Consider the following 23,034-nt stretch of genomic DNA (forward strand, 5'->3'; position numbering starts at 1 on the left):
GAAGTCCAAGTCTCTATGTCTCAATGGAGTTCACTGCCAGTGTAGTCGTCGCTGTTCCGACTGTATGTTTTCAGTCTTTTGTGCTGAGAATGACCGCTCCACTGATGCTGTAGTAGCTGGAACAGTGAGCACGAGCTGGAGCAACTTTGACGCTTCAGGAATAGTTTCAATGAGATCCTTCTTGGCCAAAAAGCTGAGAAGCTGTCCAGGAGATTTACATTCATCCCTCACCGTTTGTGAGCTATCCAGTCCGGTGTTGGTCTACCTTTAATTATGATCTCCTGCTTCGATTGAAAGTCCAGTTTAGAAAATTCTTTCAATTTAGATATGTAATTCTCCATTCTGAAAATAAGGCCAAGCAACACGAAAAAATGACTGGATGGCTGCAGTTAACCTGCTAACTGTTTACTGTAGCTTGCTCTCACTAATTCTATTATTCTGCAGCTGAGGAGTCACAAGAAGAATCTCTGGAATCACCAGCGCCCCCTGTCATGAAGCAGGAGAACTGTATGCCTCACCTAGGCACACAGTTTTGATAAAAATGAAATTAAATAAACACTGTAGTACGGTGTTTATAATGTACAGTAACTCTACATTATATACACCAGCTAAACTGTAGAAATTTAATTCATATACTGAAAGCTTTTGAACACTTTAATAGCGATATGCAGAGGGACAGCAATGCGGTCTCACTGCAGAGCAAGCCAGCACAGTTAGCATAGTGATTGCGCAATCCATGGTGAGGCTCAGCCGGCTGGTGCCTCACCGTTCGCCTCTACTTAGTATTTGAACGGTAAATGTGAAAATTCAGCGATTTTGAAAAAAAAAAAAAATCAAAAAATGGTAAAGTTAAATGGAAAAGAACTTTAAAGTACAAATTACTAAATAAATATAACAGTTTAATTAATTTTGTCATTTGATATTTCCATGACTCCCCTGACTGCACGTCACTGTCTGTTGGGCCTTTCTCAGGATGGAGTTGGCGCTGACCTCGTCTTGGGAGACTGTGATTCCCAGGAACTTGAAGATCGTTGACGGTTGACACAGGGCAGTTGGATCATGTGAGGGGCAGCTGTGGTGATGGATGTTTCCTGAAGTCCACTATCATCTCTACCGTCTTGAGCGTGTTCAACTCTAGGTTGTGTCGGCAGCACCAGAGCTCTTTCGAGAATTAATATTCATAAAACTGTTAATATTCATGTGCAACATTTTGTTCATTGCATAAACAGTTTTGCACAACACATCCCCACAATTAGCCATGAACATCAATGGTGTACCAAGAGGAGAAGATGAACGAAATTTGTAGTCGTCTCGTTTCATTATTCATGCCAAAACTGTTTATTTAATTTAGTGTACAGTACAGAATATACATGAATGACCACTGCTCAGCAGTTTTTGTCTCGACAAACACAATTTAAGAGGAGTGTCTTTTTTTCAATCTGGATAATATAAAAGCACATTTTTGACACTGCAACTGTATCGATGAGGGAATACGTCACATTGATTACGTCAGGAAGGATTTCTTCTTTGAGGAAGGATCCATCTCAAAAACTCAAGATCAGTTCCGGGTCCCAAAAATTTTGAAATCACTTCATCTTCCTCTTCCCTTCTTCTTATTTTTTGACACCCAGCAGCCCGCAGGCATGGTAAAGTCTGTCCTCCTCCTTCCATTTGTCTGCCTCTATTGTCGGTGTTATACATGTCCATGCTTGGACAGGTAGGCGACGAGGGCCACCACCACCCCCACATACATTCCTGTGCCGATGGTAATGGAAAGAGCAGCGAGGCAAAGTGCTCTCCTGGAGCTCATTCCCGCTCTGGAGAAGTCTCCCTTAGCGATGGCCTTGCCGGTCTGACAAATAAATAAATAAAATAAAAATCATAGAGTGAAATGAGTTAGTCATCATCCCCGGCGAGTGTTTGAGTAGGCGTTTTGAGCTAGGGTGAGCAGAGAGAAAGCAAGAAGTCTCTCTGTCTGTCTCTCTGCCATTTGTTGCCATGGCAATGAGGTCATGCCTCTGACAGTAGTGACGAATGGTTTGTTTGGGTGTTTTGGTGAGCTATGAAAAAATATGCCCTCCATTGTAATTGTCACTGTGAGAGAAACACTCAGTGTACGCCGTGATTTGCAAAGTTGTGACTAATAGCCGCAACCACTCAGTATTCATCACACTAGTATTAGCTGCTAAGTGTTAACGCCATCTACACTATAATATAATCAATCATGCATAACGGGAGGAATGGTATGTGGGTCAGTAAAGCAAACTGAAATGCAAGAGCAGGATGTCATGCCATTGCTGGAGGTCATCTCAATACCTTGTGAGAGTAGTAGAATGCAACAATGCCCAAAGGCCAGAAGCAGCAGAGCATGGAGAAGATAGTCAGGCCCAAGTAGTCCCGAGGTGGAAGTACTAGGAAATTGTCCTCGCTCTCGCTCTCACTGGAGCTGTCACTCTGCAATAAAACACAGGACCATGATGTTTGATTCCTGCACCACAGTAGTGTTTGGAGACTCAAGCCGGCATTCAGTTTAGTTTTGTCTTTTTTCTTCACGTCACTTCAAGTCACGTCCACTCACGTCAAACTAATCACCATTTGAGCAAACAATTCAATTACTCAAAAAAGAGGATTAAAGCAACAAGCAACTGAAGTTTTCCATCAAAATAAACATAAACACACTAAACTACATAATATCTATTCAAAAGAGCCACAGCTTTACATTAGGAAAGTCAGATTTATATTTACATGCGAAGCATTGATAGCACTGGTTGTTACAGTTAAAGAAGCAATTTACAAGTGGAAATATAATTTAACACTTTTCATCGGCATATATGCTTTATCCTCAAGGAAAAAAGACGACTGCGTGCAGTATTTTACTAAGAGCAGTACAAGGAATTGAATGTTTTTTGAAATAACATTTTGTTATCTTGCTGTTTTATGTATTTATGAATTGCGCTTATTATCAAGTCAAAAACAGGGCCCATATAGACAATTATCTTGATTTACATTCACAACAATTTTAAGTCTTTAGTGAGGCAAAAATGCATGTTTTGCTTCGTTTGGATCAGAGGTGTCAAACTCATTTTTTGCCACTGGCCACATTGCAGTTCCGGTTTCCTCTCGAGGGCCATTATGAATTTGGGAAAACAATGAGAATGTTTCTCCTCCACACATTACATACAGAACACACAACAAATGAATGAATAACTCGTTGTCAAATCTGAAGTCAAGAATAATTACTGTTATTGTGGTTTACGTGGGACATCCTTCTATAACCTCCAATGATATCACATTTTCATGGACAGTGGTGCCTTGATTTCAGATTTTCTCTGTGACATCAAATGTCATGAATACTTCCAAAACACCAAGCACAAATTTTGTCGGAATACAATTTGATCATCTGTTGCGCTTCTAACCGATGATCATTCTGTTTGAGACAACTGAATAGGAGGCCTCATACATAGCTCAGTGCTCCAGTAAACCAGGGGTCATGAGTTCAATTCTCACTGAGGCCTTGAGAAATAAATGTTACAGCGAAAATCTGAAATACTAAAACCGGTGTTAGTTTACCAGACTCACCCTCAATGATTCCCCCATTTAGTAATTGTTTTTCATATATATTTATTAAACACATCCACCAGACCACAAGTGTCAAACTCAGTTTTTGCCCCAGGCCACATTGTTGTTCCTTTTTCCTCTCGTGGGCCGTTGTGAAATTGGGGAAGCAATAAGAATATTTAATCCCCTCTGCATATTACATATCGTGCACACAACAAATTAATGAATAACTAATTTTCAAATCTGAAGTCAAGAATAATGACTATTGTTGTAGTTTACATGGGACATGCTTCTTCAACCTTCTCCAATGATATCACATTTTCATGGAGAGTGGTGCCTTGATTTTAGATTTTCTCTATGACATAATGCCATACATACTTCAAAAATCGCCAACCAACATATTTGTGGAGTCAAATTTGATAATTGGTTACTCTTCTGGTCATTCAATTTAAGACAAGTCTGCTATAGGCCTCATAGCTCAGTGGTTAGAGCACTGGTCTAGTAAACCAGGGGTTGTGAGTTCAATTCTCACTGAGGCCTTGAGAAATGCAGTCTATGCAGCACTTCAGTTTCCACACTAAAAGATGCACTTGGTTATGAGCCACACTCTCAATGAATGACCAATTTAGTATTTTTTTCATCTGTGTTTATCAAACACAATCTACAATGCATCCACCAAACCTAAGGTGCCAAACTCATTTTTTGCCGCGGCCCTCATTGTAGTTCCGGTTTTCTCTCGTGGGCCGTTATGAATTTGGGGGAGTCATTAGAATGTTTAATCCCATAAACATATAACATATAAAGCGCACAACAGATTAATGAATAACTAGTTTTCAATTTTGAAGTTAAGAATAATGACTGTTATTGTGGTTTACGTGGGACATCCTTCTGCAACCGTCTCCAATGATATCACAGTGGTGCCTTGATTTCAGATTTTCTCTGTGCCATCAAATGCCATAAATACTTCAAAAATTGCCAACCAAAATTTTTGTGGAGTCAAATTTGGTCATTGTATGCTCTTAAACTGATGATCATTGGGTACAAGACTAGTTTGAAACAGGTCTCATAGCTCAGTGGTTAGAGCACTGGTCTAGTAAACCAGGGGCCGTAGGTTCAATTCTCACTGAGACCTTGCGAAAAGCGCTCTCCATAGTATTTCTTTTTCCACACTAAAAGATGCACTGGGTTATGAGGCATACCCTCAATGAATGGCCAGTTTTGTCATTTTAATTTCATATATATTTATAAAACGCAATCTACAATGCATCCACAAGACCAAGGGTGCCAAACTATTTTTTTTTTTGCCACGGGCCACATTGTACTTATGGTTTCCTCTTGCGGGCCGTTACAAATTTGGAGAAGCCATTCGAATGTTTCATCTCCTCTACATATTACATTCAGAACGCACAACAAATTAATGAATAACTAATTTTCAAATCTGAAGTCAAGAATAATGACTGTTATTGTGGTTTACGTGGGACATCCTTCTGTAACCTTCTCCAATGATATCACATTTTCATGGACAGTGGTGCCTTGATTTCAGATTTTCTCTGTGACATAAAACGTCATGAATACTTCCAATTCACCAATCACAAATTTTGGTGAAATCAAATTTGATCATCTGTTGCGCTTCTAACCGATGATCATTCTGTTCAAGACACATGAATGGGGGGCCTCATAGCTCAGTGGTTAGAGCACTGGTCTCGTAAACCAGGGGTCATGGAGTTCAATTCTCACCGGGTCCTTGAGAGATAAACGTCAAAGCGAACATCTGAAACACTAAAACCTGTGTTAGTTTACCAGGCTCACCTTCAATGATTCCCCCATTTAAGTAAAGGCGAGACTGATCTTTACAGGCTGGCGAGACAGAGAGACAATGAAACTCTGGGAAAGAGTAGATGAAGTTAGACTAAGAGCACAAGTGAACATTTGTGAGCAGCAGTATGGCTTCATGCCAAAAAAGAGTACAACAGAGGCAGTGTTTGCTTTAAGAATGCTGATAGAGAAGTACAGAGAAGGTCAGAAGGAATTGCAATGTGTCTTTGTAGATCTGGAGAAAGCGTACGACAGGCTGCCCAGAGAAGAGCTGTGGAATTGCATGAGGAAGTCTGGAGTGACAGAAAAGTATGTCAGAGCGGTGCAAGACACGTATCATGACTGTAAGACAGTTGTGAGGTGTGCTGTCGGTGTGACTGAGGAATTCAAGGTGGAGGTGGGACTCCACCAGGGGACAGCTCTGAGCCCCTTCTTAGACAAGAATCTCCTTGGACCATGATGTTTGCAGATGACATTGTGATCTGTAGCGAGAACAGGGAACAGGTGGCGGAGAAACTAGAGATGTGGAGATATGCCCTGGAAAGCAGAGGAATGAAGATCAGTCGCAGCAAGACAGAATATATGTGTGTGAATGAGAGGGATCCAAGTGCAAGAGTGATGCTACATGGAGAAGAGATAAAGAAGGTGGAGGATTTTAAGTACTTGGGGTCAACTGTCCAGAGCAATGGAGAGTGTGGAAAAGAGGTGAAGAAGCGTGTCCAGGCAGGCTGGAGCGGCTGGAGAAAAATGTCAGGTGTGATGGTCATTGCCCTCGATTTTTTTTATTTATGCCTGCCTAAGGTAGCTATCTTGATAGCTAGCTATTAATTAGCTATTAGCGAGCTAGCTTCCGGTTTGAGTGAATGCTGAGTGACCTTGAGAGTTTTGAAAGGCGCATAGAAATGAAATGTATTATTATTATGATGCGTGATAGAAGGGTTTCAGCTAGGATGAAAGGAAAAGTGTATAAAACAGTGGTGAGACCAGCCATGATGTTTGGACTGGAGACAGTGCCACTGAAGAAAAGACAGGAAGCAGAGCTGGAGGTGGCAGAGCTGAAGATGTTGAGGCTTTCTTTGGGAGTGACCAGGTTGGATAGGATCAGGAATGAGTACATTAGAGGGACAACTCATATTAGAGGCTTTGGAGAGAAAGTCAGAGAGGCCAGACTGAGATGGTTTGGACATGTCCAGAGGAGAGAGAGTGACTATATCGGGAGAAGGATGCTGAGCCTAGAACTGCCAGGCAGGAGACCGAGAGGAAGACCGAAGAGGAGGTTTATGGATGTTTCATTTTCCACACTAAAAGATGTACTCGGTTATGAGGCACACCTTCAATTAATGACCAATTTAGTATTTGTTTCATATGTGTTTATAAAACACAATCTACGATGCATCTACCAGACCTAGAATGCCAAAATCATTTTTTGCCGCGGCCCTCATTGTAGTTCAGGTTTTCTCTCGTGGGCAGTTATGAAAATGGGGGAGTCATTAGAATGGTTAATCCCATAAACATATTACATATAAAGCGCACAACAGACTAATGAATAACTAGTTTTCAATTTTGAAGTTAAGAATAATGACTGTTATTGTGGTTTACAAGGAACATCCTTCTGCAACCGTCTACAATGATATCACAGTGGTGTCTTGATTTCAGATTTTCTCAGTGACATCAAATATTATAAATCGGCAAAAATCGCCAACCAAAATTTTTGTGGAGTCAAATTTGATCATTGGTTGCTTTTCAACCGATAACCATTCTGTACAAGACGAAGTAGAAACTGGCCTCATACCTCAGTGGTTAGAACACTGGTCTAGTAAGCCAGAGGTTATTAGTTCAATTCTCCTTGTGGCCTTGAGAGATGCGCTCTATCCAGTACTTTATTTTCAACATTCAAAGACGCATTGTTATGTGTTAGGTGGGACATCCCTCTTTAACCTTCTCCAACTTCCAAAACACAAACCACAATTTTTTGTTGAATAAAATTGGATTATTTCTTGGTTTAAAATGATGATCAGACTATACTAGACAAGGTCAATATAGGCCTCATAGCTCAGTGGTTAGAGCACTGGTCTAGTAAACCAGGGGTCGTGCGTTCAATTCTCACTGGGGCCTTGAGAAATACATGTCACATCAAAACTCTGAAATGCCAAAAGATGGTTTCGAATATCAGGAACATCCTCAGAGAAGGCGGTGTTCTTTTCATGTATATTTAAACACAATCTACAATGTGTACAACAGGCGTGTCCAAAGTCGGTCGTCGAGGGCCGCCGTCCTGCCTGTTTTCCAGCTCTCCCAGGAGCAACGCACCTGATTCAAATCATCAGGACCATTTTGATGCTGCTTCAGAGCTGGCTGATGAGCTGATCATTTGAATCAGGTGTGTTGCTCCTGGGTGAGCTGGAAAACAGGTAGGACAGCGACCCTCAAGGACCGACTTTGGACACCCCTGGTGTACAATGTGCAATGAATAACTATTTTTCAAATTTCAAGTCAAGAATAATGACTATTTTTGTACTTTAAATACAACAATTTGAAATTTTGATTCTGACTTCATGCATCATGGCACTTCACATGCTTGATTTGCTTTCACGTACCGAATAAAGTGATATGGTGGGGCCAGATTTGACCCTCAGGCCTTGACTTTGATACCAGTGGTTTGGATGAAGCCAGCATGCAATGTTAATCAATACGACCCACTCACGCAGAAGGGTTGGTGTGATATGAAAATGATCTCTTGTATTGGGTCACACTGTGATGAGCACCATTCACTGTCAGACTCTTGATGACAAGGTAGGAAGTGATGTCGCTGGACAACAGAGTCTCTCGTGTTCTGGACCTCCGACGCAGGAAGTGCTTAGCACACCGGAGTGGCCGTGAGAGGGCTGACGAATAAAGGGGATTAACGGATTGTTCCATCGCTGTGAAGGGAGAGGGACACCGCAGGAGGAAAGTTCCATTTATGTGCTCAATTGCTTCTCCAGCGCGCACACCCCGCTTCCTTACACCCGTCGTTGTCATCGTCGTCCTCGCTGGTAACATACAGTGCAGTCTTACTCACAAAGACCCACAAAGCCAGACTGGGGCTAATTAGTGACGGATAGACATTGATCCGAGCGAGGTGAGCAAAATGAGGATGTAGACACGAATTCCCGGGTGACCTTTGAAGAGGCCGCAGCCTTTGCTTGGCTCAGCTCTTCTGCACAAACGCCAGAGGATTGCACCAATGGAAAGTAGAGAGCAGCTTTCATTAGTTCTGCTGCCTACAGCCATCAGTCAAGGTGCGAGCAGAATATATTGGATACTGTACACTTCCAGGATAGCATAATAGAGCCGTGTCATATCCTACAAAGGTGTACAATCAACTAATGCTGATCAATGTCACCTCATGAATTAGACATTTGGTGGGAGGTCATGAAGAACCCATTTTTAAGGTGACTGGACTTTATTTGAGTATTTCTTTTTCCAGACACACATGCAACATTAGAAAACAGATACAAGGGTAACTCTATTTACAAAATTAATTGGAAGAAACTTCCTGGCTAGAAAAAATTGTGAGTCGAGAAGCATTTATCGTGTAAATGCCCCAATCTGTTCCAAGCCCCCCAAAATTTGGACATATTTTTTTAGTAAGCCTGAAAATGCATCAAAATATGTAACAAATACATGTCACAATTATATTCTTGTACAATACAGTAAAGTCTCGTTATATCGATATCGGATATATCGATAGTCCCGGTTATATCGATACTATTTCTATGCACGCACGGAGAAAATTACATGCAAACAGGGTCGGATATATCGATAGTCCCGGTTATATCGATATTTTTTCGGACTCCCTTGAATATCGATATAACGAGACTTTACTGTATATGATTTTGTTCATAAATACATAATAAAGAAAAGAGTATAGAATAAAAATGATGGCCAATTCAATTTTAACTCCGTGTCCTTATTGTTTTTGCCGTCTTTAGTTCTATATCAGAAGTACTTTTTGAATGTCGTTTTGTAAAGAACTGATCCAAGGACATTTTCTTATGTTGGCTTTGAACCATCCTTCAAAAATGTCCAAGGCAAACATCAGCAAAGTGAGCGATTACTCGACTGATGAACACTTTTTCTATATTTTTATCTTTTATATATTGAAATTTCCTTCGTAATAATAGCCTATTTTTTTCTGTTGAGGCGTTTCGTAACTTGAGGATGGCAAGCGTTTCTGATGAAAAGGGATCTTTTCTGCCAAATTTGACAAAACAAAAACACAGCTAAGGTCAATTATTTCACTTGTTATTATATTCTTCACTAATTGAGCCTTTTGTTTTTTCCTTTACTTATTACATATGTGCTTGTCATGATTCTCGTTTTTTTTTTGTTGACCTTTTTGATTTGCTTGGAAGTGTGACTTGATTTAGTTTCCCAGTGGTTGGCTTGTATCTACACTGTGCGGTCATATTGTCTTGTTGTAATGCTCAATTCCTCCTTTTGGAATATACCCTGCACTGCTGCCCCCAGTTGCTCCCCTGCATTGAGGTCGACTTCTTCCCTGCATGACAACTCCTTCTGTCTTGGCTCTTTTGTCAATTTTACTTTTATTAGTTTTGTTTTGTCACAGTTCAGCATGTAGAAAAGCTGTGTTCAGTGTTTTTCAGCCTGCCATGCATGATTATGGAATGTTGGAGGAAACCAGTGTACCTGGAGAAAACCCACACTGGCCCAAGGAGAACATGCAAACTCCACACAGGGAGGTCGCAGTTGAAATTGAACCCGGAACCTCTGCCCTGGGAGTTCGACGCCCGAACCACTGTGCCAACGGGCCGCCAATTGCCAGCCAATTCTGAAAATACTAAGTTTTATTTATTTGGACACTGAAGCAAAGCATAAAATATCCAGACTTGTCTCCCAACAGCTGCCAAGACAAGATTACGAGGGTCCCATTCGCTGCTTTATGAACATGCCGCTCCTGGACAGGTGGCTGTGATCCATCACCACGGCGACGTCTCATAGCCACGTCATGATTTGACACTCCATGAATAAAGCAGTGGGCACACGGGAACCCGAATTTACCTTCATCTCGTGAGCCGCACTGGATAAGAACTGAGAGACTGGTGCTTTCGAGGTCACTGACACAGACTGGAGAGACACACCCGCTGTTCTTGTTTGTTTGCCAAAGTGATCACTCCTTTGTGTTTTTCAGTTGTTTTTTTTTCATTTCATCAGTTGTGCTACGTCTGAATATATCAGCTGTGAGTGTGGTGTGATATTATTACATGACCACTAGCGGGTGCGGTTGGCCACAAAATAACTTGTGACTTGAAGAAATGTAAGAAATACTGTCATTAAAATTTTTATGGTGAACGTCTGGCGTCATGATTACCTCATAAAATTGCAATTTTATTTGCTATTTTTGCTAGCTTCGGAGCTGTTCAACCCTAATGATGTCCATCTATTCTTGAAAAATTCATCTTGAAAATGGCTTTAACAGTATATCTTCAACCAAATCCATTTCTTCTCCTTCAGCCATTGTGGGTTGACAAAAACGCTTTTAAATTAACACAACAATATATTTGCTTATGCAGCTCGCTACCGATAGAGTCTGCTAGCTCTGGCCAGTATGCTCTTATCACCTAGCGGCTAATGATACTATGATTGGCGAGTTACTAGCCAATCATATGACTATCCAATCATAGTTTTTGAAAACTCTGACCCTTCCAGCAGGCCTTGAGTTGCCAACTCAAACTCTGATTGGCTAAAGCAAAAGTTTCATCAACATTGATTTTTATACTCCAGGGCCTGCAGAACTGATTGTGAAGGCATACAGGTAGATTTCTGACCCCGGTAACAAATAATGGCTGAAATGTGATTGGTTAAATACTTAAATACCAAAACACACATCTGGAAGCAGCACAACGGGCTAAAAGCAATGAAAGGAAGCTGAAAAAAAATGGAATTATTTTAGAAGAATTCATAGACAAAATATAATTTACATTAGTCGGTGATTCAGATATTTTAGGCTGGCAGAGAAGGCCTTGCAGACCCTGACATCTCACCACTGCATTTAAATGAAATATGTCAATCTTATCATCAATGACGACATACATTTTTCGGAATAAAATACAGAAAATACAAGAGCTAAAGTTGCTGATGGAGTAGTGATACACTCGCCTGACTTGTGTGCACGCTATGTGGGGATTGGTTCCAGCATATTGACAGTGTGAATTTAGGTGTGGATAATAGTTTCTCGGGGCGGCCCGGTAGTCGAGTGGTTAGCACACCGGCTTCACAGTGCAGAGGTCGCCGGTTCGCGTCCCGGCCCGGCCTCCCTGTGTGGAGTTTGCATGTTCTCCCCGGATGGGTTTTCTCCGGGTCCTCCGGTTTCCTCCCACACTCCAAAAACATGCATGGCAGGCAGATTGACCACTCCAAATTGTTCCTAGGTGTGAGTGTGAGAGTGACTGTTGTATGTCTTTGGGTGCCCTGCGATTGGCTGGCAACCAATTCAGGGTGTCCCCCGCCTCGTGCCCGAAGACAGCTGAGATAGGCTCCAGCAACCCCCGCGACCCTAATGAGGAATAAGCGGTACGGAAGATGAGATGAGATAATAGTTTGTCTCGATGCGTACTCTGTGATTTGCTGCTAGTTCCGTGTGTGGTCTGTCTTTTGCCCAAAGACTGCTGGGAAAGCCTCCACAGTTGAACTGTTTTATTCAGGTTATTTTTACTAGCCCAAATATTTGGCCTTTGAGTACAGACATTTACTCACCCCTGTTATACGTTGATACCATCTAACCATTCATGTTTTTTCAACTGCACAACATATGTTGGCTATCAATGGTTAGTTATCCACGTTATCGCACAGCAAAGATAAAGGTCAGTGGACACACCAGAATACGGAAAGGCAACTTTTACACAGACACACTTGGTCCGAAAAATTTGCTCGGTTGAATTGACAGGGAATAATCTCAGCCAGTGGCCACCTGCTCCAGGGACCCTTAATGCACTCAGGGCACAAACCGCATTACTTGTAGCAATGCCACATCTCTATGTGATGCGCCGGAGGAATAGGAGCACTCTGATCACAGTGTGTGACTGAAACGAGATTGCCGGCACATCTGAAATGACTTTGCTGCTTTGCTTTCGTGACTTTTATTTGAAGAGCATGCTAGTCATCACGAAGAACAATGGGCCCGGCGGAGAAAACCACGCACAGCAATTATAAAGCACAGTGAATCCACAGCGAACTTGAAAGACTTGCATTGAAATGACCTTTCTGAGGAGAAGGGAATGTGAAATGAGTGCAAATGGCTCGGATGGTCTCCGAGGTTGTTAAAATAATGTAAATGACAAAGCATCCCCATGGCCGTCCGCCTGCACAAAGATGGGCTGACCCCTTATAACTTATTGTTAATGAACTAACTGACTACGCACATTATTCTGCTCTCCCTGCGCAGTCAAGACAGCCAGTGAATAAAAAAGCATACTCTCTCATTAGGAACTGACATTTCATTTCTACCTATGAATGCACTATTTATTTTTAAAATCCCTAATGATTGTGAGAAATAACATACTTATTTTAGTTTTGACATCTTTGTTCCTTATTCTTTTTGCGATTTTATTAGAGAAATCATTTCATTAGGGCCGTGTTATAGTGTCAGTTGAGACGGTGGACGTGGACTGGCAAGAAAAACATCCAGTCACACTGACACATTTTGAAATGTCAATCGAACATTCATGTTTTTGGCACAGATATTCAGGGGCAAAAAGAGTCGAGTCTCACTATTTTTGGGACAATAACTAAGTGGATGTAGGAAAACTTAACAACATTTAAGGAAAAACTAACATCAAACTGTATCTATTGAGTCTAGTTTTGGGCTGTGAGGGCCTGCAAGACCTTCTCTGCTGGCATAAATATTTCTGAATCACAGACAGATGTCAATTGTACTGTATATTGTCCATGATATCTTATTAAATACTGTAATTCCAAATTGTCTTTCAGCTTCCTTCCATTGCTTTTCCCCTGTTGTGATGCTTCCAGATGTGTGTTTTCATATTTAAGCATTCAAGCAATCACATTTCAGCCATCATTTGTTACCAGTCTCTGTAAAATGGGATAGTCCCATGATTGGCTAGTCACTAGCCAATCATAGAATCATTAGCCGCGACTAAAGAGCATGCTGGCTAGAGCAAGCACACTGTATCTGTAGCGAGCTGCAACCCACAATGGCTGAAGAAGGGGAAGAAATGCATTTGGTTGCAGATACACTGTTAAAGCAATTTTCAAGACAGACTTTTCAAGAATAGATGGACATCATTAAGGTTAGAAACCGCCGAAGCTAGCACAAATAGCAAATAATATTGCCATTTTATGAGGTTATCATGAATCCACATGTTCATAGTAAAAATTCGAACAGTTTAATGACAGTATTAACTTCGTTATAAGTTATTTCCTTGCCAACATCACCCTCTAGTGGACGTCTAGTAATATCACACCACACTCTCAGCTGATTGATTCAGACATAGCACCACTGAAGGGCTAGGAGTGACATGCACAGCCCGCCATTGATTGAGTAGTAATTTTGTTTGGCAGTGTCCTCGGCATGAGATTTGTCAAACAGGTGCTTTGGTTCAATACAGTTTGGGAAACAGCAACAGAGAACAAGCACAAGAGTAATTGGATGGATTGGTCTTTACGTGATGTCACAACTGACCTCATAATCAGGAGCCTGCTCATCCTCCACCTCATATGACACCGTTTGGATCTTCACGTCCTTCTCCCCTTGCGTGCCGCTCAGCTGCTTCTCCGTGCAGTCGTCACCCGGCGCCGTGTCCTTATTCTCGGTGAAGGTGGTTTCAAAGCTCTCGCTCTTAGAGTCTTTGCTGTGCAGGCTCACATCGTCCTTGCACACAATGAAGTCGGGCTTGTAGAAGGCCTCAACTGCCAGATGCAGTGAGGTGGCATCAAGGAACTGTTGAGACTTGTGCTCATCATGGCTCCCACAGTCGAAGAAGCCCACGAGGCTCTCCTGGTGCTGCTGTTGGCCTGGGTACTCGCCAAGGTAACCCTGGACTAAGTGTTTGCTACTTTTGTCCAGAAGAGGATTCTGGAGCTCACTGAGGCTCTCCATGGTGATCCTGCTCACACTATTAAAGTCCAAGAGGAGGTCGGCGGTCTGGAAGTTGAAATAATATACACAGCAAACATTAATGATAAAGTTAATGAAGTTGACATCATGTTAAAATAGATAAGGTGCAACTTCAAGTTTCCAATCAGTGCCGAGAACCAGACACCATTTGAATAGTTCTGGGGAACTTTTACTAGTGTTGCATCTTCAATGCTTGCCATGCTAAGGGTAACGACCAGAATACCGTATAAACGCAATTGAACAAGTAGTTAATGAATGCCACAATGCTGCCACGCTACCATGGAGCCTTTTTCTGCCAGATGCATGAGAATCTCTGTCCTCTCCAAAATGATCCCTATCCTTATACTGCCTTCGCCGCACCCACGTACGGTGCACCATAACGTAAACAATATGTTGATCTCTTCCTATGTGACCATGCGGTGCTCCTTGTGGGGTGAGTGCTGAATGCCTCACCTTCCTGTGAGATCCCACCTCCTTCGCCGCCGGCTGGTGGGCATTTAGAGCCCCAGCGTCCTGCCACTCTGAGGCATCCCACCACGCGAGGCCATTTGGTCTTAACTGATTTCATCATCATCCAAGTCCAAGATGGCACCAGAGTAGGCAGCCTTCTGCAAGTGCTCTCAAGAGCCTTGCTTTTTGTTGTTGGTTTTGTGTTGTTTTTGTGTTTTCTTTTGTCAATTTGACTGATTGTGCGTTGTGTGGAACCAATACGAATTGTTTTTCAGCATTTTTGGCCATGACATTCATCAAGGAGAAGACTCTGCTGAGCGCTTGCGCCTTTTCAGCAGAACGAATATCCTAGCACCGTTTTGATTTGGGAGGCACCATTTGACATTCTTCACTGGACAGCTCTGGGCTGATTGTGTTTTTTGCGCCTGTCATGGGCAGCATTTTCACAGCCCTGTTTTGTTCAGCGGAAAGGTCGGTGCTGTTGGACAGTCTGGGACTGGATGGATGCATGGCTTGAGGAGCCCGCGATGTGAAGAAAGGAGCGGCTTGGAATTGAAGCAGATTTACGTGGAACACGAAATGTGAGTCTCTTTTCGTCAATGGATGCTACAGCTTCATGTTTGCTTTCAACATTTAGCTTGTAGCAGACGTGCACATGTCACCATGAGGTCCCTGATCTACTGGTGAAAATGAAGCTTCGATCCTCTCTTCTTGGATGTAGAACTGCTTAATGGAACAAAGAGGGTGCAGAAAGTGCTTAAGATTGAATGACTGTCTGTATTTTTTGTGTTCAAGATGGCCCCCCGAGAGTGGGTGCCTTTACAGGCGGTCCTGTATATATTTTTTTTCTACTTAATAATAATAATAATACATTTAATTTCAAGCGCCTTTCAAAACACCCAAGGACACTTTACAATAAAAACAATAAAACAAAGCACATAACAATAAAACCATAAGTAAAATGATAAATAATAAAATTGCAGATTGAACTAGACATTGAAAGCAATTTTAAACAGATGGGTTTTGAGGTGGGACTTGAAAATAGGGAGGGAGTCAATATTACGGATGTTGGGTGGAAGTGAATTCCAGAGTTTGGGAGCAGAGCGGCTGAAAGCTCTGCATCCCGTCGTGGTCAGACGGGCATTGGGCACATAGAGGTGAAGGGAGGATGAGGATCTGAGGGACCGAGAGGGAACAGAGATTTGAAGCAGGTCAGAAAGATAGGGAGGGGCAAGGTTATGGATGGCTTTGAATGTAAGCAGAAGTATTTTGAATTCGACTCGATGTTTAACAGGGAGCCAGTGGAGTTGCTGTTCCTCTTACTTTCATTACTTTGCTGCTGTGAACTGTGAACCAATCCAATGATCAAAAACACGACAGGCGAGAAAAAAAACGACATAATTGAAATCCACATTAAAAATGTGTTTTTAAACATTTTAATCCATGTGAAATTATTTTTTTATTGACAATTGTTATTAATTACTGCACATAATGTACGTCTGTGTAAGCTCTCAGTCGTACAGGAGTGGTCCATCGATGAGAAGGTTTCTTCAGCTATCATCTGTACTTTTTTGCGCAAAAAAGTACAGATGACGGCTGAAGAAACCTTCTCATCGATGCACATAATGTATATTTTTCCTTCTATCTGTGCCAGTTATGTGTAATGACAGCAGAATAATTAAATACACTTTCACTCGATGGCAGAAAGTCCAATAAACCTTTGTACCCTTCCGATGCCCTTCATATCAGGTATAGCAGAATCATTGTTTACGGTATGAACAAAACAGGCTAAAATTTTATACTGAGTATGTCAGTTTGTAATTAAAATCAAACGAGATTCTCAATATTTTAGCAACTGTATTTTTGGAGACATTTTTATTTGGTTGTGTGTTGAAATATCTTTCAAATGCAAATTACCTTGGTTAAATAAAGGTTCTTGTTTGTCAACATTCAACACGCACACTTTTGCCATCCTGTGCAATGAAATCACCATCTGCCCAATGTTTGTCTCACTCCCTCTCGCACACTCATCTCGATGTGTAATGGAAAACAAACTCCACAGTGATAAGCAGTGGTCATATGCAGGCGAGAATTCATATTGTCTCGTCTGCTGAGGCACCTTTACGAGCACAGCTGAAGGCTTACAATATGTAATGAAATATACACCATAATTCCACCCGCTGGAATGATAGTACACAATGGAACCTTGGAAAATGTCACAAAATATGCCAGTAGAACTCACCAGACAGCTCATTGATCACTTGTAGCTTCCATGTTATTTCTTTTTAATTATTTTAAAAGGCATTTAGTCAATCGGCAATTATCTCTTTCTACATTGGTCAATAATGGTGAGTATTTTTACCGTAGTGACATTTTATGACTGATGAATGAAATGGGGGATGGTCAGGCTCCACCCTTGACTAAAACGCCACAAAAGGGAAGGCAATCCATATTTCATAGGGCCCTGACCTGAGGGAAACCATGCGAAACGGCTGATATTGTGCGATATCAGGGGTGCTGATTGAGATCTACTAGTCAATTCTAAATCTAATGTGGATCTATCATATGACGTACACATACACACATAAGCACCCAATGGTGCTTTCCTGGGGAGATAGGTAGTTATCGTTTCATTTAGAAACTACACTTAAGCCTTGCATTTTTTGTTTGTTTTTGTGGTGTCTTTGTGTTGTCTTTTGTCACTTTGTGTTGTTGTGTGTCGTGTGGAATGGATATGGATTGTTTTTCAGCATTTTTGGCCACGACATTCATTAAGGTGGAGACTCTGCTGAGCGGTTGTGCCTTTTCGGCAGAACAAAAATGTCAGCACTGTTTTTAATTTGGGAGGAATGTCGGTGCCATTTGACTGTCATAGCTGGACAGTCAAATGGCACTGTAATGGGCAGTATCTTCACAGCCCTACTTTGTTGAGCAGAAAAGTTGGTGCTGTTGGACAGTCTGCGGCTGGATGCATGGTTTGGGGAGTCCGCGATGAGACGAAAGAGAACTGCTGCGGCTTGGAATTGAAGCGGATTTATGTGGGACAGGAGATGTGAGATAATCTTTTTGTCAAAGGATGCTACAGCTTTGTGTTTGCGTTCAACATTTAGCTTGTAGCACATTCCACCGTGCACGTCCCTGATCCACTGTTGAAAAGGACACTTTGATCCTCTCCTCTTTCATTTACAACTGCTTGATACAACCAAGAGGGTGCATAAAGTGCCTAAGATTTAATGACCGACTACATATTTGTGTTGTCATATTATTTGTTATTTAGATTTTTTTTTCTTTTGACTTCAAGATGGTGCCGTGAGAGAGGCTGTCTTGACAGCGGCTCCTGTATTTTGTTTTTCTACTTCTTTTACTTCCCTCTTGCTTTCATCACTTTGCTTCCGTGAAATGTAAATTTTTCTCGTGTGAGAAAAAGGCAATTTAATCTAAAAAATGTATAAGGGTGCCAGGCCATCATTAAGAACACTAAATTACAGTGACGTGCGGCGAGGTTCATGGCTGGTGAGGCACTGACGTCATCAGTGTCAGATTTACAAACATGAACTACACAGAGTAGCTTATTCACCATTTGATTGGCAACAGTTAAAGTGTTTTGTTTAAAATGTCATGTCTGCATTCTTCATATAAACTGTAGCATAGAAAAAAATAATTAAAAAAACGTTGTTATCTTTTGTGTTACCTTTACTTATAAATTAAGTCCATGCGCCGCTCCTTCTGAAGAAAGGCATCAATAACTTTAAGTTATTGATGCAACAGTTTTAAAAGTCTCTCTATTTCTTTCAATTTAGATACGTAATCCTCCATTCTGAAAATAAGGCCAAGCAACACGAAAAAATGACTGGATGGTTGCACTTAACTTGCTAACTGTTTACTGTAGATTGCTCTCACTAATTCTATTATTCTGCAGCCAAGGAGGCGCAAGAAAAATCTGTAATCACCAGCGGCCCCTGTCATGAGGCAGGAGAACTGTGTGCCTCACCTAGGCACACAGTTTTGATAAAAATAAAATAAAATAAGCACCGTTGTACAGTGTTTATAATGTAAAGTGACTCTACATTATATACACCAGCTAAACTGTAGAAATTGAGTTCAAATGCTAAAAGTGTTTGAACACTAATAGCGATATGCAGAGGGAGAGCAATGCGGTCTCACTGCAGAGCAAGCCAGCACAGTTAGTATAGTGATTGTGCAATCCATGGTGAGGCTCATCCGGCTGCTGCCTCACCACTCGTCTCTACTTAGTATTTGAACGGTAAATGTAAAAATTCAGCAAGTTTGAAAGAAAAAATCCAAAAACGGTGAAGTTCAGTAGAAAAGAACTTTAAAGTAGAAATCACTAAATAAATATAACTGTTTAATTTATTTCTTCATTTAATACACAGGTGTCAAAGTCAAGGCCCGCGGGCCAAATCCGGTCCGCCACATCATTTTTTTCGAAAGCAAATCAAACTTGTTAAATTCCATGATGATTGCTAAAATCTGAGCCAAAATTTCATATTTTTGGATGTCAACCACAATAAAAGTCATTATTCTTGACTTCAGATTTGAAAACGAGTTATTCATTAATTTGCTGTGTGCTCTATATGTAATATTTGAAGGGATTTAAACATTCTAATGGGTTCCCCAAATTCATAACGGCCCTCAAGAGGAAACCATAACTACAATGTGGCCCGCGGCAAAAAATGATTTTGACACCCCTGATTTAATATTTCCATGATGACAGGTGAGGCGCGGCCTCACCTGCCTCCCCTGCCTGCACGTCACTGCTAAATTATTTCAAAATGGAGAAACAGTGAAAGAGGCACACCACAATATATTTATATTTATATTATATATTTATGAATAACTATATGTTTTACAATTTTAGAATTGCTAGATCTTTTTAACTGGGTCACTGTAGTAGATATCAAATAGACAGGATAAATTTAATACAACTAAAAGTGTGACAGTAATTATGAAATGAAAGGTGTCTTTGCCTATTCATCATCTCAATTTTGTTCTTCCCTTCTTGGATGAGGGGAGCTCTTCCATCCATCTTGCCTGAGGTGCCAGAGTGTCTGGAAGCACCCTTGCCTGAATACCAGAATGAGTAACGGTAAAGTACTGATGTGAATCCCCTAAAGTACCGGCATCAGACTTTAAAATTGAGTAGCAAATTGGCTGCATTGTTGTTGGGGGTGTAAGCCAAGGAAATGTGCACAATAGATATATTTTTTTTGGGGGTAGAACAGGAAACAAAGAGGAGAATACAACTTGATTTACGGAGGAAAAACAGTCCCAAGATTCTCTAGAATGGGATGCAGACATAGTGCATAATGAATTGTTATGCTGTAGTGTGTTGACGTGTGATGGCATGCTTGGAAACAAGCTTGTAGCCTTCATGTATACATGAAGGCCACAAGCTTCACTATTATAGTATATAGTATAGTATATAGTATATAGTATATAGTATATAGTATATAGTATATAGTATATTACACAACAGAACGAAACGCAAATGTTCTGCCTGGACAAGGGCGAATGATGTGGAAAACAATCGGTGTGAATATGAACTCACACGCACACACACACGCACGCGCACACACACACGCACAAACGCACGCGCACACACACGCACAAACACACGCGCTTCCATTACACACAACATGACAAGAAAAAAAAAACTTTATCCTACACGCATAAAGAAATTAAGCAAAACACCAGAAGCTGTGCACTTAGCTAGCATTGTGCTCCCCAGCTATGAATAATACACGCTGCTTCTCTCGTGCATCTCCTTTTGTTTATTAAATCTCGTCTTTTATCGCATTGCACACTTTAAAAATACTGTATAACTAAAGATGACACCACAGCTTTGAAACTACTTTTTTTTTACCCGAACAGCAAAGCATTTCGAGACTGTCAACATCTGAAAAAAACAAAGCTGTACACAGTAGTCATCTCGCACCTTGGTTTGAATGTCCTCCCGCAGCGTCGCTCGGCATCCTTCCTTCGCACAACTGATTCCCCCGCTTATGACTTCACATTATTATTTCGGGGGAAGCCGGCATGCACGCTGCAGCTTTCACTCGTTAAAAGCAAGTTTGTCCGTTGGTGTGTGACAAAATTGTGCCGCTCCTCGCAGCGCACCCACACACTTCCATTTTACGCACGTGGACGCAGATGGGAGAGGCTCAAAGATCCCCACCACGACCTATTTAGGCTGAAGTGATTCCCCGAGGCTGCTGTCTCGCTAAGATGTCAACTCTCGACTGGCGAAGATCACGGATTTGCCCGTCGTTGCTCCTCTGCCGTCGCATCATGGGTTGGACGTGGTTTTACGCATCGGCGCGTTGTGCTCAGCGGAACAGGTTGGGTGGGTGTGGATGAGCTCCTTCGAACAAGACGTAACAGTTCATGCGGTCAAGGATGCCCCCGCCACCCCAGACGTGGAAACGTAGCCTCCTCACAATCTGTACGAAAGTATGTTTATGTTGGTTTTTTTTATTGCTGAATGTCACCATCATCGATAGTGACCTCACACTATGACAATCAACAATTGTTCTGATTAGTGACAACGTGACAAAAGTTTATATTAAGCTACACTTATTTTTGTTTTTGTTTTCCTCTTGCTCAAGCTGTTAATTCAAATGTTGGAGAAAAACAAAAACAACCCCCTCAAAAGGAAATTGTGAAATAGTAATTAACAACAAACAACAGAGATAATTGATTTACCACCTTCAGAAAAGCTTTTTGAACAAGTGATTGAAAAATAAATTTTCCAGTTATATTTGTGTTATCTCAATATTTAACTTAGACTATCGATATCGATAGAGATAGAGATATAGATAGATAGATAGATAGATAGATAGATAGATAGATAGATAGATAGATAGATAGATAGATAGATATGTAACGGAGTTGTACACTTAGGTTATTAAATTATGAAGGAAGTGACGCAACGGCGCACAGTGTGGCACTATGTCCCGCCCATAGTTTCCAGAACAATCTCGAGGAGATTCAGGTTAATCACAAGACGAAACCCATGCGACTTCACCCATCCCTTCTGCCATACTGTGTTGCAGAAATAAAAGAAATAAAAAGACACATCCACGCGTCTCGTCTTCATTAATACGGCAGCATCGTGGGGATGAAGACAGTCACTGTTGTGACACCCGTCACATTGGTGCCGTGACCCGTCGATCACAAGTGACTCTCCACTTCGGACCGGGACCGCGATGCTGCACAGTGTCTTCATCCCATCACTCGGTGGACGGTGTGTCGACCCCGTTCTTTAAATTGTGTGTTTATTGTCTGAGCTGCTGTTTTGCAATTGTTGTGTTTTTTTTTTTTCCTGTAAGTTTTTTTTGTGAAGTTGAGAATGAGCTCCTTCCAAGGGACATTTAGCACACCTTTTAATAAGTGTATTGGTAGAGGTAGAGGCATCCCGACCATGTTACAGGTGTGGAGTCCCATCCAGAGTGATGTAGTAGAGGGGAATGGGCAGGTTCTAGCTGAGGCCACTTATGTTAGTGGGGACAGAGTTCCTTCCCAGACCCAGTGTAGTACATCTCAGACGAGCGCACAGACTCCTGACACACCAGTGACAGATCCCTTACCCCAGTCACCTGACGTAGTTGGTCAGATGAGTGACATAATTAGACACATTGGCCAGCAGCTGGCAGACAGCATTGTTGCACATCTCAGCCCAACACATAACGTCCCCATGCATAACACCTCATTCCCACATGACACGCCCATTGACACAACAACGCAAAGTCAAGGGGTCGCCATTGGCTGTTGGTGACAAGGTGCTACTAGCCAATCGAGGCGAGAAGGGCAAGCGGAAGGTTGCGGATCGTTGGGAGTCAACCCCTTATGACGTGGTGTCTGTGAAGCCGTTGATCAATGTGTACAGGATCCGAGATGATGCCACAGGCAGAGAGAAGGTCGTACACAGGAACTTACTGCTCCCGGTTGACTTCTTGACATTCTCTGGGCAGGTGGAGCCTGGTTCGTGTTCAGAGGGGTCAGAGATGGACGCACATTGTGGGAGTGACAAAAGCTCAGTCCCTGATGATCAG

General features: G+C 41.8%; 1 protein-coding gene and 3 non-coding genes across 4 annotated transcripts; 3 read left to right on the plus strand and 1 right to left on the minus strand.

Annotated features, from left to right (window-relative positions):
• Nucleotides 1-1,335: 1,335 nt before the first annotated feature.
• Nucleotides 1,336-21,313, minus strand: LOC148893726 (synapse differentiation-inducing gene protein 1-like). The gene is made up of 4 exons (XM_089004063.1): nucleotides 20,919-21,313; nucleotides 14,078-14,539; nucleotides 2,317-2,454; nucleotides 1,336-1,852 (listed from the first exon to the last, which is right to left on the minus strand). Exons 2-4 carry the CDS (start codon nucleotides 14,492-14,494, stop codon nucleotides 1,694-1,696), a joined length of 714 nt encoding a protein of 237 aa, XP_088860189.1. The 5' UTR covers nucleotides 14,495-14,539; nucleotides 20,919-21,313; the 3' UTR covers nucleotides 1,336-1,693.
• trnat-agu (transfer RNA threonine (anticodon AGU)) lies at nucleotides 4,026-4,098 on the plus strand. The gene has a single exon. It is a non-coding gene; the product is annotated as a tRNA-Thr (tRNA).
• trnat-agu (transfer RNA threonine (anticodon AGU)) lies at nucleotides 4,618-4,690 on the plus strand. Its single transcript has one exon. It is a non-coding gene; the product is annotated as a tRNA-Thr (tRNA).
• Nucleotides 7,416-7,488, plus strand: trnat-agu (transfer RNA threonine (anticodon AGU)). Its single transcript has one exon. It is a non-coding gene; the product is annotated as a tRNA-Thr (tRNA).
• Nucleotides 21,314-23,034: the final 1,721 nt, after the last annotated feature.

Source organism: Hippocampus bargibanti, linkage group LG09, assembly GCF_051943395.1.
Source record: "Hippocampus bargibanti isolate YZ-2025 linkage group LG09, ASM5194339v1, whole genome shotgun sequence".
Classification (NCBI taxonomy): Eukaryota; Metazoa; Chordata; class Actinopteri; order Syngnathiformes; family Syngnathidae; genus Hippocampus; species Hippocampus bargibanti.